The sequence below is a fragment of the Hippopotamus amphibius genome, chromosome 1 (assembly GCF_030028045.1).
Source record: "Hippopotamus amphibius kiboko isolate mHipAmp2 chromosome 1, mHipAmp2.hap2, whole genome shotgun sequence".
In the NCBI taxonomy this organism is placed as follows: domain Eukaryota; kingdom Metazoa; phylum Chordata; class Mammalia; order Artiodactyla; family Hippopotamidae; genus Hippopotamus; species Hippopotamus amphibius.
The window spans coordinates 99,592,741-99,606,684 of record NC_080186.1 but is presented as its reverse complement, the minus strand read 5'-3'; the positions used below and the strand labels follow the sequence as shown (position 1 = coordinate 99,606,684).

Below are 13,944 nucleotides of genomic sequence, written 5' to 3'. Positions count from 1 at the left end.
AGCTTTACCAGGCTGTGCAAAGTAAAATTCTTCTCAGGCAACATTTGCTTTTTAAAATAATCATGAAGAACAAGGTTGTTAAAGCAAAAACTTTTTATTTTTTTCTTGTCTTCCAAGATCCGATTTCCCTCTCCCACTTGCCATCCAGCAGATGCCATCTGTCATCCAAGCTGGTCATTGCTAATAAACAAGGAGACTGTCTCCTGACAGCCAGCACTGTATATAATCACTCAGGAACCAGCGGATCTGCAAAGACCTACAATCAAAAGCAAATCCCCATTTTCTTTTTATTATAAAACATTCTACCCTCAACTCCAATAATAACATATTAAAAGAGTATAAAAATGTTTAAAATCATGTACTAATAAATTCATTGTATGTTAGAATTGCAATAGAACCGAGAGAGAAACATATAGCTAGTAATGTATCTGGAAACTGAATGTCCTATGTGAGTATTAGATTTTAAGAGCATGCTTTAAAGACTGATGATATAAAGCGCAAGTTTTGAGTTTCTTACTGCTTTAAAGCTGTATCCTAGTTTAGTGATACAAATGATAGCAACTTTTCTAAAATCATTAAATTATTTGGTTTGGTGGAGTGAGGCATGGAACAATCTGGCGTCTTCTGATTTGTAAAATAGTGATGGCAGTGAAGTTGTAACTGAAATTTAAGCTGATCTTCCTTTTTTGGTATGTTATCCATTGTGCCAACTCTTTGAGATTACTTGCAGAATGTGGCTAAAAGTTTCAGTATTTTGTGGAGCAGAGGGATATTTTTTAAATGTGCTTATGGAAAGGACCCAGTAAATGAGTAAACTTAGTAACTAGAATGACTTTATGGTAGTCACTAATCAGGAGAAAGGTCTTCCCCTGCCCCAGAAGTCATTCTATAATTACCAAGATATGCTAGGAGTAGGATTATGAGTCAAAGAAGTACCCCAAATTCATAAAGCAATAATAATAAAAACTACATATGTTTCCCCTCCAAAGTTTTAACTCTTTAAAAATGAATTCCTAGGCTTAATTGTATTTTTAATTTGCTAATTTTAGTACTTAGAATTTGTTTCACTGATATTTTATTTTGAATTAAAGACTTTTGAAAGGTGCCCTTTTCCCCTTAGAGACAGTTGGAATAACAGTTGACTAATATTGAAAGTTCTTGTAGGGGGAAAAAGGAGCTTATTAAATAAAATTATTTACTGAACCTTAGGAAAAGATGTCTTGCATCAGTCTTAATAGGCATAAAGTTCATGCTTAATGACTGGAGAAACTTTTGCTTATTGCCTTTCCCTCTATAAATATTGTCTAGAATGAAAGCTAATTTAGGAACAAGACTCAAAAATTCAAAAAAACCCTTAGTGCATATATTCTTGATTATTATTATTAGCTCATTATTTGATCACTTATTTTCATCTATATTTGCCATTAACAATTTATTTGCATTTATATCTTTAGAATGAGTTTGTGCTTTCTGATAAATCTGTTCTATCATTGCTACAAGTTTTAAAGAACTGTTCAGGGGTTCATATTTCTGCTAAGTATTATTTTTTTAAAAACAGGTTGTAGCTGTATTTATTGGTCATGCAGTAAGTAGAGGAAATGTACAAGACAGATGTTTTTCTTTAGCACATAAGGGACCTATCCTCATCCTGAAAGTTTGTTGCTTTAAAAGCAAGTATCTCTCCATAAATATTATGGCCTTCCATTTTCTTCATAAATCTTTTAGGATTCACTTGTGCATGTAGTTGAGACCAGTGTCTCTTAATATAGCACTTTTCAATTCTCTCTAAAGAAAGGATACTTATGTACTACTTCTATCACATGTTGTAAATTTTCATGTAATAGTGTTTTCTGTGACTAAACTCCATTTTGATTGGCAGCTAAGACTTTTTTTCCTGTGGCTTTAATTTATCTAAGAGGTCTTTGCATATAGATGAAATGTATAATTTGCCTGGCGGACTATTTGCGTTTTGTGGCCTTAGTTTGTTTATTGACATTAATGAGTGTTTTAAAAAGGTTTTTAATGAATAGTCTTAAATCTAAATTTGTGTGAATAATAATCCTTTTAACACAGTGCTTTTTTGTAGCTGTCTAAGTGTGTTAAGTTGTTAAGCTATTTCTTTGTAAAATAGGACAATGGAATGCATAGAGGTTTTTTTTTTCCTGTAAAGTATTTTTTTAATAAACAAAGTCTGATTTGTCCTTTACTGATGTTTCGTGACAAAATGAATAGCACGTGTGAATTCTAGCCAACTGGATCCTGTTTTTAAAGTATTTATCCCTTCTCTGTCCCCTATTATTTTGTACTATTTTAGAAAATCTTGACTTCTTTCCTAAAGAAAAGGTCATAGATACCGGGGGATAATTTCATCCATATCTAGAGGCAGTTAGTTTGGGGGAGGAAGAAAACCTACACTTGGCATTTGTGGCAGTTAGGCCTCTTGCTGCATAAATTGGTTTATACCTATGAGAGAACGATCTTAAATTTTTGTTCTGGGGATGTCGATACTTTTGAAAGTACATGCATGCAGTGTTAGTTAATGAAGGTGGTTTGTAGACATTTCAAATGTCATTGATGTGTTAAGTGACGTAATTCAGTGGATTTTTTCCTCCTCAGTTTTTGTGTGAACTTCTCTTTAGTTGAGGTACCTAACCTAAGCACTGATAGTTCTTGCTTATGATTAGGAAAGGAAAAAGAAGGGAACTAACGTCTTTTGAGTAACTGTTGAGGGCCTGGCACTTCATATGAGGATATCTCATTTAATCCTCACAGCCTTGAGTAGGAAGGTAACAATACAATCTCTACAATACAGGTGAGAAAACAGGCTTGTTAAGTTGAATAAATTACCTGAAATCACATAATGGGAGCAGGGATTTGAATGCTCTGGGTTCAGAGCCCGTGAGGTTCAGTGAGCCTTAGGAAGCTCTGAAACTTTGTACATGGGGCTCCTGAAAGATGATTTGCTACTTACCAGTTTTCCCTAGTCTTACCTGATTTCAGTTCTTCCAGGAACAACCCCCCACAGCCTCTTTGTGTGCTAAGCAATGAAGTAAAATATTTAGTGTAATTTACATCTGAAAGCAAATACTTAGATATACAAAAAATGACTCATTTTTCTAGTGTTGTTTTTTGGTTTTTTGTGGGGTTTTTTTTGTTTTTTTTTTTAAGTTAGCCATTGTCTTGAAACCCAACAGAATTGTTATGTTTAGCTCTAAGGACTGGAAAAGCTGTCAGGAAGCAAAAGCAGAAAGGAAACCACTGCCACTGTAGGAAATATAAAAATAAATCAAGCCTGGGTGAAACTTAAATTAGTTCTGTGGGAGTTACTTTTACCTTAGTCGATTTTCCTCATCAGTTAAAACGGGGATAACTCCCACCTTATGTCGATTTGATAATCAAAAATAATGATATAAAACATTTAGAACTGCAATTCTTAGGCTTTCTGAAGTAGTCTAATCATTATTAGTTTTAACTGATCCAAACACTACAATGCTGGGCAAGGACAATGCTTCCAGTGAGGTGAGAATGGCCGTTAGGGGTCAGTGTTCCATTCGTGGCCAAAAAAAAAAAAAAAAAAAAAAAAAAAAAAAAATACAGAGGAGGAAAGAGGCATAAAACCTTATCAATGTATTCTTAAATATTCATTTGAGGTCGCAACCGTTCCTTTCTCCTGGCCTCTATCAACCTGCTTGAATTCTTCACCTAGAAATAGTTCTTTCCGCCGCTACCTTCCCCTGCTCTAATTTGGGGAAGTGTCCTGGAACTGCCCCAAGTCTTGGCCCTCTTCTTCCTTTACCCTTGAGCACCCAGGAAGCTTAATTAAATCCCAGAGCTGCTGAGGAGCGGGAGAGAAAGGGAATTAATAAGCCGCGCAGCCTGCCAGGCCTTTCGTCCCAGGACAGCATAAGTTCGTGAAAAGATTCGTTCATTCAGCAAAAGTTGAGAACCTGTGTGCCAGGCTCGTGCCAGGCCCTAGTCTCTGACCTCACGGAGCCCCCAGCCCACTGAGGAAGACCAATCGTAAATAAACACAAAGAAACAAACACAAGGAAAGATAAGGGTTGCAAAAAAATGAACGGGGAACTCTTGGAATATCTGGACCGACCTCATTTAGATGGATGGCTGAGAAAGCCGTTTCTGAGGAGTGACCTGAAAGGTGATCTGGCGGAGCTGCTCTTGGCCTTGATCTCCACGTAGCTCCCCAGACCCTCGGTCGCGAAACCCGGCGGAGGCTCAGCGGGAAGGCCCCGGGCTGGGGGCGGAGCCATTTTCACAGCAAAACCCGGAAAGCGGAAGCCGCGGCCTCGCTGTACCGTGTTCTGCGGAGCTGCCGTTGCCCAGCTCTCCGCCGGCTGAGTCACGGCCCGGCCCGGCCCGGCCTAGCGAGGACCGCCGCCCCGCAACAGCTACCACCCAGGCCTTGGGACCTCAGCACTTGACCATTCCAGCCGGACACAAAGCCTTTTGCCGTTGCCGTAGTCACCGGCAGCCTAGTGAAGACCCCCTTCACTTTTTACCCCCTCCTTTCCCAGCTCATTCTTTGCTTATTTTAGGGTCAGTCCGATGACCCTATAGGTCAGGCTTGGAGGGCGCGGGCTCCCTGGCAACAGACTGCCCTCCTCTGGGCGCTGGGCGGCCGGCTACTTCTGAGGTTGGGGCGGCCTTCTCAGTCTCCATGGTAACGGCCCCGCCGCCGTCTCCGCCTCGGAGGGATGATGAGGCCTGCAGGGCCCGCCGCCTCGCCCCCGGCCTTACGGCTGGGCCGGGGCCACTGAGGAGGAAGGTCCCGGCCGCCGGACTGCGGGGCAGCGGGCACCAGGTGAGAACCGGACTCTGGGGAGCGGGGGAGGTGGGGGTGCAGGTCAACTCCAGCGACCTCCCCTCCTCCCCCTCTCCCCTGCATCCCTGAACACACTCGCACAAAATATCGCAGAGACGCTTCTCTGGTCGCCACTGCGCCAGACGTTTTTTTGGTATGCTTTTGTTTTTGTTTTATTCCTGGCAAACGGCCGGAGAACGAGACGTTCAGCAGCTCATGGAGAGGCTGAGGGAAGCGTTTTTTGAGTTCTACCCAAACTGGGAGAGTACCTTTCAGCAACTGGATTCACCGACTGGTTTTCCTTCATTTTCAGTGAAATCCCATTCTCTGATTGGAGACACAGATGGCCTCAAATGAGAGAGATGCTATATCGTGGTACCAAAAGAAGGTAATATCAATGTATTTTTATTTGTAAAGCATGCTTCCTCCGAAAAGCTCCCACAAAGAATACTTATCATGTTAGTTTTCTCTGAGTTTGCTAGTTGAAGGTATTCTTACACAATATCTCTCAACATAAATGGAAAAACTGATGTACAAGGTCATTAGGTCTTTTGAACTCAGTTCCAGGTCCACTAATAAGATTTTCAACCTCCCATCTGTGGGCTGCATTCGTAGTGTCACAGCAATGCTTTGAGAGTTTGCTTCTGATCAAACTGCTGTTTTTTCAGACATAAAACTTTTATCTACACAGCTCAGATTGGTACTCTCAATAGTCTTAATGAGCTTTTTCCATTACCTTTTATTTCTCTCATTTCCTACTGATGTTTTTCTTAAATGGACATATCTTTTAAGGTGATATATAATTTAAAATATTTTGGACATTGCTTTTTAACTTACTTTTTTTTTAGATCCAGTCAACTTTAGAATTTTGAAGGAAATAGTCCTTGGAAATAATCATTTATTCCACCCTCAGAGAAGCACAAACATTTCCCAGATTTTTTTTTTAATTTTTATTTATTTACTTATTTAATTTATTTTTGGGCTGCGTTGGTTCTTCCTTGCTGCACATGGGCTTTCTCTAGTTGCTGCAAGCGGGGGCTACTCTTCATTGTGGTGCACAGGTTCCTCATTGTAGTGGCTTCTCTTGTTGTGGAGCACAGGCCCCTAGGTGCATGGGCTTCAGTAGTTGCGGCACATGGGTTCACTTGTGGCTCACGGGCTCTAGAGCACAGGCGCAATAGTTGTGGCGCACGGGCTTAGTTGCTCCGCAGCATGTGGAATCTTCCCAGGGCAGGGCTCGAACCCGTGTCCCCTGCATTGGCAGGTGGATTCTTAACCACTGCGCCACCTAGGAAGTACCCAGATATCATATTGATACTTACTAGTTTTCATGACTTTTGTGAGACTTGACCCAAATAAAAGGATTTCCTTTGCATCATTTAAGTAGTCTACTTCCTATTTCAGATTGGCGCATATGATCAGCAGATATGGGAAAAGTCAATCGAACAGACTCAGATTAAGGTAAATTGATTTCTTTGATTTTTTCGCTTTGTTTTACTGCATTAATGTGAAGAGTGGATTGTACTTATTTTTTAAAAAATTTTGCACTTATCCATCAAGTATGGCATTCTTTGTTCTTTGAAGTTTATAAAGAAAACAACACTGTAGAGGGGATGATAAATGACAATTGACGTTTGGTCTCCGTATCAGGGAAATAGAAAGGGGTAGTTGGTTTATGATGAATTTGAAAGCAGATGTCTCGTATAAATGGTGCTGTGGCTCTTTAACTCTGGCGGTAGTTAGAGTTAGTTGTGGTAATGCAAGCCCAGTATTTCCAGAGCTTCAGGGTTTTCAAGAGAAGCTGTGAATATGCACTTTTCAATGAAATATCCAGGTTTTTTTTAGAGCATCTCCTCCTCCTGTTCCCTCCTCTACTTCCTCTTCTCCCCCCCTTCTCCCCTTGCCCTTCCCTCTCCTCCCTTACCTCCTCTTCCTCTTTTTCTTCCCTGAAAGTCAAATAAAATCCATTTGTTGCCTAAATCACTTTTTCAATTACTGGTTTAGAGTATGGTCTTAAGTATTTCAGGTTCTTAAACTTTTTTCTACATTGCTTTTGGAACTGAGCAGATTCTTGGAGTTATTTCATGCTAGCCAAGCAACCAAAAATTGATGTGTAATTCAGAATGCTAATTTATTAATTTATAATAGGGGAGAGTTTAATAATCCTGTGTTCCAAAATCAGAGTTGTGGGTTCAACATGTATGGGGGGGGGGTGGGTTGCAAATTAGTCATGGAAAGGTTGCTTGGTAGCCAAATGTAATTGCATAGTCTTCAGAGATATGGAAAAGCCTAAAGACCATCCTTCCCTTATAGAATATCTCTCTATTGACCTTAATACTTAGGTCAGGGTCTTACCTCCTTGGAAAGTACTGAGTAATGGCTGGTAGATTCTTGTTCTTGGACCTTTCTATTTTAAGGATTCTTTCACAGACCCTCTATTAACATTAAAAATATATGTATGTATATATGGCTGTAATACAACTTAATAGTTTGTTCTATTTATCTCCAAGTCAGATTGATTGGACTGGAATGTTTAAATCTCGGGAGGAATACTTTTAGGACACATTTTTTTTATAAGCCAGTCAACTAGAAAGTTGTTTGATGTGGTACTTGGCTAACTTCTCACAATTTTGTACAGTCCTTGGTGTTTTATATTAATAGGAGATGGGGTTAGGACAAATAAATCCCCCAATTTTATTTTGTAACTCTCTAAATTCTGTCCTGTTACTCTTTTGTACTCTCTAAAAAGTATGGATAGTAAGTCTGGTATAATTGAAAGAGCACAGAACTGGGAGTTGGATCTCCACTTGTGATATCTGTCTAGCCATGTGATCTTGAACAAGCACTGTAGTTTGTCTGGGTTTTGGTTTATTTATCCTTAAAAGCATTTTAATTCCTGCTGTAGAATTTCCTTACCTACCTCCTTCCCCTACCCAATTTAAATATTTCCTCAACTCTTATTTTCATGCCATTTTATACATACCTTCCTTTTGGTACACCATATCCTGTGTTATTTGTTAACCTGTGTGTTTTCCTGGACCTCAAGGTCAGGAATTGCATTTGTATCCCACTCTTAGTATAGGAACTCATTGTTTCTGTATTTGATTAAACCCCACCTATTATGTATATTTTGATTCATTGTTTTCTCATAAGGCAATCTAATACCTCCTTAATGTATACTTTTTAATTTAGCAGTGAAAGAATAAAATTAAAGAGAACTCTAAAAATTTACTCAATTAATGTACCAAGGCCTCCCAGGTGCTAAGGACAGAGTTAACAACACACACATGGTTCTTGTCTTCATGAATTTTACAGTCTAATGGTGGTGGGAGAAAAGCCAAGTTATCCTTTTATGTATGTTTAAGTCTTAGATGAAAATTGACAAAGTATAGGATATGAAGAAGTATTTAATGCAATTTAAAATAGATTACATGAATATAAATATTTTTGAAAACAAATTAAAAAAGAAAAAAGGAAAAAAATTAAAGAACAAAAAATAAACATATTAACATTAGATCATAATACAATAAAATTAGAAATTACATAATAAAAATATTCAAAATTATAAAAAACATAAATTTTAAAAATCTTAACTTGGATCATGAAAAGTGCTAGGAACTGTTCTACAAACATTTATTGAGCTACTATGTTTAAAGCATTTTGCTAGGTGCTGAGCACAAGGAGAAAAGTATTTACAAACAGAAGTACAGTGCTTGTATAAGGGAAGAATAAGTAGCCCAATCTGGTTGGAGTATAATGTATGCATATGAGATGATAGGTCATAAATCAGTTTGGAGCTGAGTCAACTGCTTTACTAAGAGCTTTAGATACTGTACTATAGAAAATGGAAAAATCTGTATGGTTTTTGAGTAGTGGGGCCACATCATATCTGTATTTTTGAAGTATCAAAATAAAAATGTAGATACAACAGAATTTGTAGAATGCTTCCAAAGTAACACTTGATGAAATTATATCACTCTAAACGTCTGTATTAACAAAAAATGTCTAGCTTGACTAGGAAGAAAGAGTAACAATGATTCAAGTTAATATATGAAGAATCTGAGAAATAAAACAATAAGTCAAAATAAAGAAGGGGAAGAAATGTTAAAAAAAACCTGAAACAGTATTTATGTATTCTTCATTTAACAAATATTTGTTGAGTACCTACCTACCATGTGTCAGGCAGTAGGCTAAGCATTATATCTATATAATGATGAACAGAAAACAGCATTTTTTTCCTTCATGGAATTTATGGTAAAGTGGGAGACAAACAATAATAAAATCAATCCTACTAATGAATAAAAATTACTTTGTGATAAATGCTAAGAAGGAGAGCTATTATTTGCAACCTATTATACTTGTAACAGGGAAATAGACCTAGTCAAGGAGGTCAGAGAAGCCTTCCCTGAAGAATTGATGCTTCAGATGAGATCCTAAGGATGAATAGCAGTTAATTAGGTCAAGAACAAATATACTAATCCTACACAAACTCTTGCAGAAAGCACAGGAGGAAATATGTTTCCCAGCTCATTTTATGAGACTAGTATTACCCTGATTCCAAAGCCAGACAAAGACACCACAAGAAAATTTGTCATAAGGATACTACAAAGCTACAGTAATCCATACAGTATGGTATTGGCACAGAAACAGACACATAGATCAGTGGAACAGAATAGACAGCCCAGAAATGAACCCACACTTATATGGGCAAGTAATCTATGACATAGGAGGCAAGAATATACAATGGGGAAAAGACAATCTCTTTAATAAGTGGTGTTGGGAAAGCTGGAAAGCTACATGCAAAAGAATCAAACTGGACTACACTCTCACATGATGCACAAGAATAAATTCAAAATAGATTAAAGATTTAAATGTAAGACCTGAAAGTATAAATGTTCTAAAAGAAAACAGAGGCTGTACACTCTTTGACATTGGTCATAGTAATATTTTTTTGGATGTGTCTCTTCAGTCAAGGGAAACAAAAGCGAAAATAAACAAATAGGACTACGTCAAACTAAAAGGCTTTTGCATAGTGAAGGTAACTATCAGTAAAATGGAAAGACTACCTACTCAATGAGAGATATTTGCAAATGGTATATCCAATAAGGGATTAATAGTCAAAATATACAAAAAAATTCATATACCTCAATATCAAAAAATCCAACAACCCAATTAAGAAATGGGCAGAGGATCTGAATAGACATTTTTCCAAAGAAGACATACAGATGGCCAGTGGGCACATGAAAAGATGCTCGACATGGTAGTCCTCAGGGAAATGCAGATCCAAACCACCATGAAATATCACCTCACACCTGGCAGAAGGGCTATGATCAAAAAGAACAAATCCTGGTAAGGATGTTGAGAAAAGGGAACCCTTTTGAACAGTGGTGGGAATGTAAATTGGTGCAGCCATTATGAAAAACAGTATGAAGATTCCTCAAAAAATTAAAACTAGACCTACCATACAACCCAGCAATTCCACTGCTGGTTATTTATTTGAAGAAAACAAAAAGACTAATTAAAAAAGATATATGCACCCCTATGTTCATTGCAGCATTATTTGCAATAGGCAAGATATGGAAGCAACCTAAGTGCCCATCAACAGGTGGATAAATAAAGAAGATGTGGTATCTATACACAATGGAATATTACTCAGGCATAAAAGAATGAAATATTGCTGTTTGTGACAACATGGATGGCCTTACAGGATATTATTCTAAGTGAAATAAGTCAGACAGAGAAAGACAAATACTGTATGATTTCAGTTATGTGCAGAATCTAAAAAAATAGATGAACAAACTTAACAAAACAGAAAAAGACTTATAGATAGAATAAACAGGTGGTTGCCAGAGAGGGTGGTGAGGGGAAGAAATAGGTGAGAGAGATTAAGCAGTATAAATTTACAGTTGCAGAATAAATGACTCACGAGTATGAAATGTACAGTATGAGGTATATAGTTAGTAGTTATGTAATATCTATGTATGGACAGATTATAACTAGACTTATATTGGTGATCATTTCAAAATATATAGAAATATGGAATCACTATGTTGTATAACAGGAACTAACCGACTGTTTTAGGTCAACTGAATTTCAAAAACAAACTCACTCATAGAAAAAGAGATCAGATTTGTGGTTACCAGAGGTGGGGGGTTGGGGGAAGGGGAATTGGATGAAGGCAGTTGTAAGGTACAAACTTCCAGTTATAAGTACTAGGAATGTAATGTACAACATGATAAATATAAATAATGCTGCTGCATGTTATATATGAAAGTTGTTAAGAGAGTAAATCCTAAGAATTCTCATCATAAGGAAAAAAATTTTTTTCTATTTCTTTTTTTTTTGATGTAGCATGCATTTTAATTTTTATTTTTTAGCCTTTTTCTTTTAAAGCTCTTTATTGGAATATAATTGCTTTACACTGTTGTACCGCTTTTGCTGTACACCAAAGTGAATCAACTGTATTTATACATATATCCCCATACCCCCTGCCTCCCACCCTCCCTATCCCAGCCCTCTAAGTGATCACCCATCATCGAGTTGAACTCCCTGTATTATGTAGCAACTTCCCACTAACTATCTATTTTAAAGTTGGTAGCGTATATATGTCAGTGCTACTGTCTTACTTTGTCCCAGCTTCCCCTTCACCCCCACCCCCCACTCTGTGTCCTCAGGTCCGTTCTCTACATCTGCATCTTTATTCTTGCCCTGTCACTGGGTTCATCAGTACCATTTTTTTAGATTCCATATATATGAGTTAGCATATGGTATTTGTTGTTCTCTTTCTGGCTTACTTCGCTCTGTATGACAGACTCTAGGACCATCCACCTCACTACAAATAACTCAATTTCATTCCCTTTTATGGCTGAGTAATATTCCATTGTATATATATGTCACATCTTCTTTATCCATTCGTGTGTTGATGGGTATTTAGGTTGCTTCCCTGTCCTGGCTATTGTAAATAGTGCTCCAATGAACATTGTGGTGTATGTATCTTTTTGAATTATGGTTTTCTCTGGGTATATGCCCAGTAGTGGGGTTGCTAGGTCATATGGTAGTTCCATTTTTAGTTTTTTAAGGAACCTCCATACTGTTTTCCATAATGGCTGTACCAGTGTACATTCCCACCAACAGTGCAGGAGGGTTCCCTTTTCTCCCACCCTCTCCAGCATTTATTGTTTCTAGATTTTGTGATGATGGCCATTCTGACTGGTGTGAGGTGATACCTCATTGTGGCTTTGACTTGCGTTTCTCTAATGATTAGTGATGTTGAGCATCTTTTCATGTGTTTGTTAGCCATCTGCATGTCTTCTTTGGAGAAATGTCTGTTTAGGTCTTCCACCCATTTGTGGATTGGGTTATTTGCTTTTTTGGTATTAAGCTGCATGAGCTGCTTGTATATTTTGGAGATTAATCCTTTGTCCGTTGCTTCGTTGGCGAATATTTTCTCCCATTCTGAGGGTTGTCTTCTTGTCTTGTTTATGGTTTCTTTTGCTGTGCAAAAGCTTTTAAGTTTCATTAGGTCCTATTTGTTAATTTCTGATTTTATTGCCATTATTCTAGAAGGTGGTTCAGAAAAGACCTTGCTTTGATTTATGCCATAGAGTGTTCTGCCTATGATTTCCTCCAAGAGTTTTATAGTGTCTGGCCTTACATTTAGGTCTTTAATCCCTTTAGAGTTTATTTTTGTGTATGGTGTTAGGAAGTGTTCTAATTTCATTCTTTTACATGTAGCTGTCCAATTTTCCCAGCACCACCTATTGAAGAGGCTGTCTTTATCCCATTGTATATTCTTGCCTCCTTTGTCAAAGATAAGGTGTGCATGGGTTTATCTCTGGGCTCTCTATTCTGTTCCATTAATCTATATTTCTGTTTTTGTGCCAGTACCATACTGCCTTGATCAGTGTAGCCTTGCAGTATAGTTTGAAGTCAGGAAGCCTAATTCCACCAACTCCATCTTTCCTTCTCAAGATTGCTTTGGCTGTTTGGGGTCTTTTGTGTTTCCATACAAATCGTAAGATTTCTTGTTCTAGTCCTGTGAATAGTGCCATTGGTAATTTCACAGGGGTTGCATTGAATCTGTAGATTGCTTTGGGTAAGACAGTCATTTTCACAATATTGATTCTTCCAATCCAAGAACATGGTATGTCCCTCCATCTGTATCGTCTTTGATTTTTTTCATCAGTGTCTTGTAGTTTTCTGCATACAGGTCTTTTGCCTCCTTAGGCAGGTTTATTCCTAGGTATTTTATTCTTTTTGTTGCAGTGGTAAATGGGAGAGTTTCTTTCATTTCTCTTTCTGCTCTTCCGTTGTTAGTGTATAGGAATGCAAGAGATTTCTGTGCATTAATTTTGTATTCTGCTACTTTACTAAATTCATCGGTTAGTGCTAGCAGTTTTCTGGTAGAATCTTTAGAGTTTTCTATGTATGATATCATGTCATCTGCAGTGACAGTTTTACTTCTTCTTTTCCAGTTTGTATTCCTTTTATTTCATTTTCTTCTCTGATTTCTGCGGCTAACACTTCCATAACTATGTTGAATAATAGTGGTGAGAGTGGACACCCTTGTCTTGTTCCTGTTCTTAGAGGGAATGCTTTCAGTTTTTCACCATTGAGAATGCTGTTGGCTGTTGGTTTGTCATATATGGCTTTTATTATGTTGAGGTAGTTTCCTTCTATACCCATTTTCTGGAGAGTTTTTATCATAAATGGATGTTGAATTTTGTCAGAAGCTTTTTCTGCATCTATTGAGATTGTCATATTGCTTTTATCCTTCAATTTGTTAATATGGTGTATCACATTGATTGTTTTGTGTATACTGAAGAATCCTTGCATTCCAGGGATAAACCCCACTTGATCATGGTGTATGATCTTTTTAATGTGCTGTTGGATTCTGTTTGCTAGTATTTTGTTGAGGATTTTTGTGTCTATATTCATCAGTGATATTGGCCTGTAATGTTCTTTTTTTGTGACATCTTTGCCTGGTTTTGGTATTAGGGTGATGGTGGCCTTGTAGAGTGAGTTTGGGAGTGGTCCTCCTTCTGCTGTATTTTGGAAGAGTTTGAGAAGGATAGGTGTTAGCTCTTCTCTAAATGTTTGATAGAATTCACCTGTGAACCCATCTG

The 13,944-nt window shown here is 37.8% G+C and overlaps 2 protein-coding genes and 1 long non-coding RNA gene across 3 annotated transcripts in view; 2 read left to right on the top strand and 1 right to left on the bottom strand.

Annotated features, from left to right (window-relative positions):
* RSBN1 (round spermatid basic protein 1) overlaps positions 1-238 on the top strand; it is a 45,140-nt gene extending 44,902 nt beyond the window's left edge. The window contains exon 8 of the mRNA XM_057702442.1: positions 118-238. The gene's annotated coding sequence lies outside the window, so the exon portion shown is untranslated. The remainder of the gene's footprint in view (positions 1-117) is intronic.
* LOC130833213 (uncharacterized) lies at positions 120-4,244 on the bottom strand. Its single transcript, XR_009048436.1, has 3 exons — positions 4,106-4,244; positions 2,991-3,037; positions 120-256 (listed from the first exon to the last, which is right to left on the bottom strand). It is a non-coding gene; the product is annotated as an uncharacterized LOC130833213 (long non-coding RNA).
* Positions 4,245-4,320: 76 nt separating this feature from the next.
* PHTF1 (putative homeodomain transcription factor 1) overlaps positions 4,321-13,944 on the top strand; it is a 53,317-nt gene continuing 43,693 nt past the window's right edge. Inside the window, exons 1-3 of the mRNA XM_057702112.1 lie at positions 4,321-4,819; positions 5,133-5,207; positions 6,224-6,280. Coding sequence (XP_057558095.1) covers positions 5,163-5,207; positions 6,224-6,280 — 102 coding nt within the window. The 5' untranslated portion in view covers positions 4,321-4,819; positions 5,133-5,162. The remainder of the gene's footprint in view (positions 4,820-5,132; positions 5,208-6,223; positions 6,281-13,944) is intronic.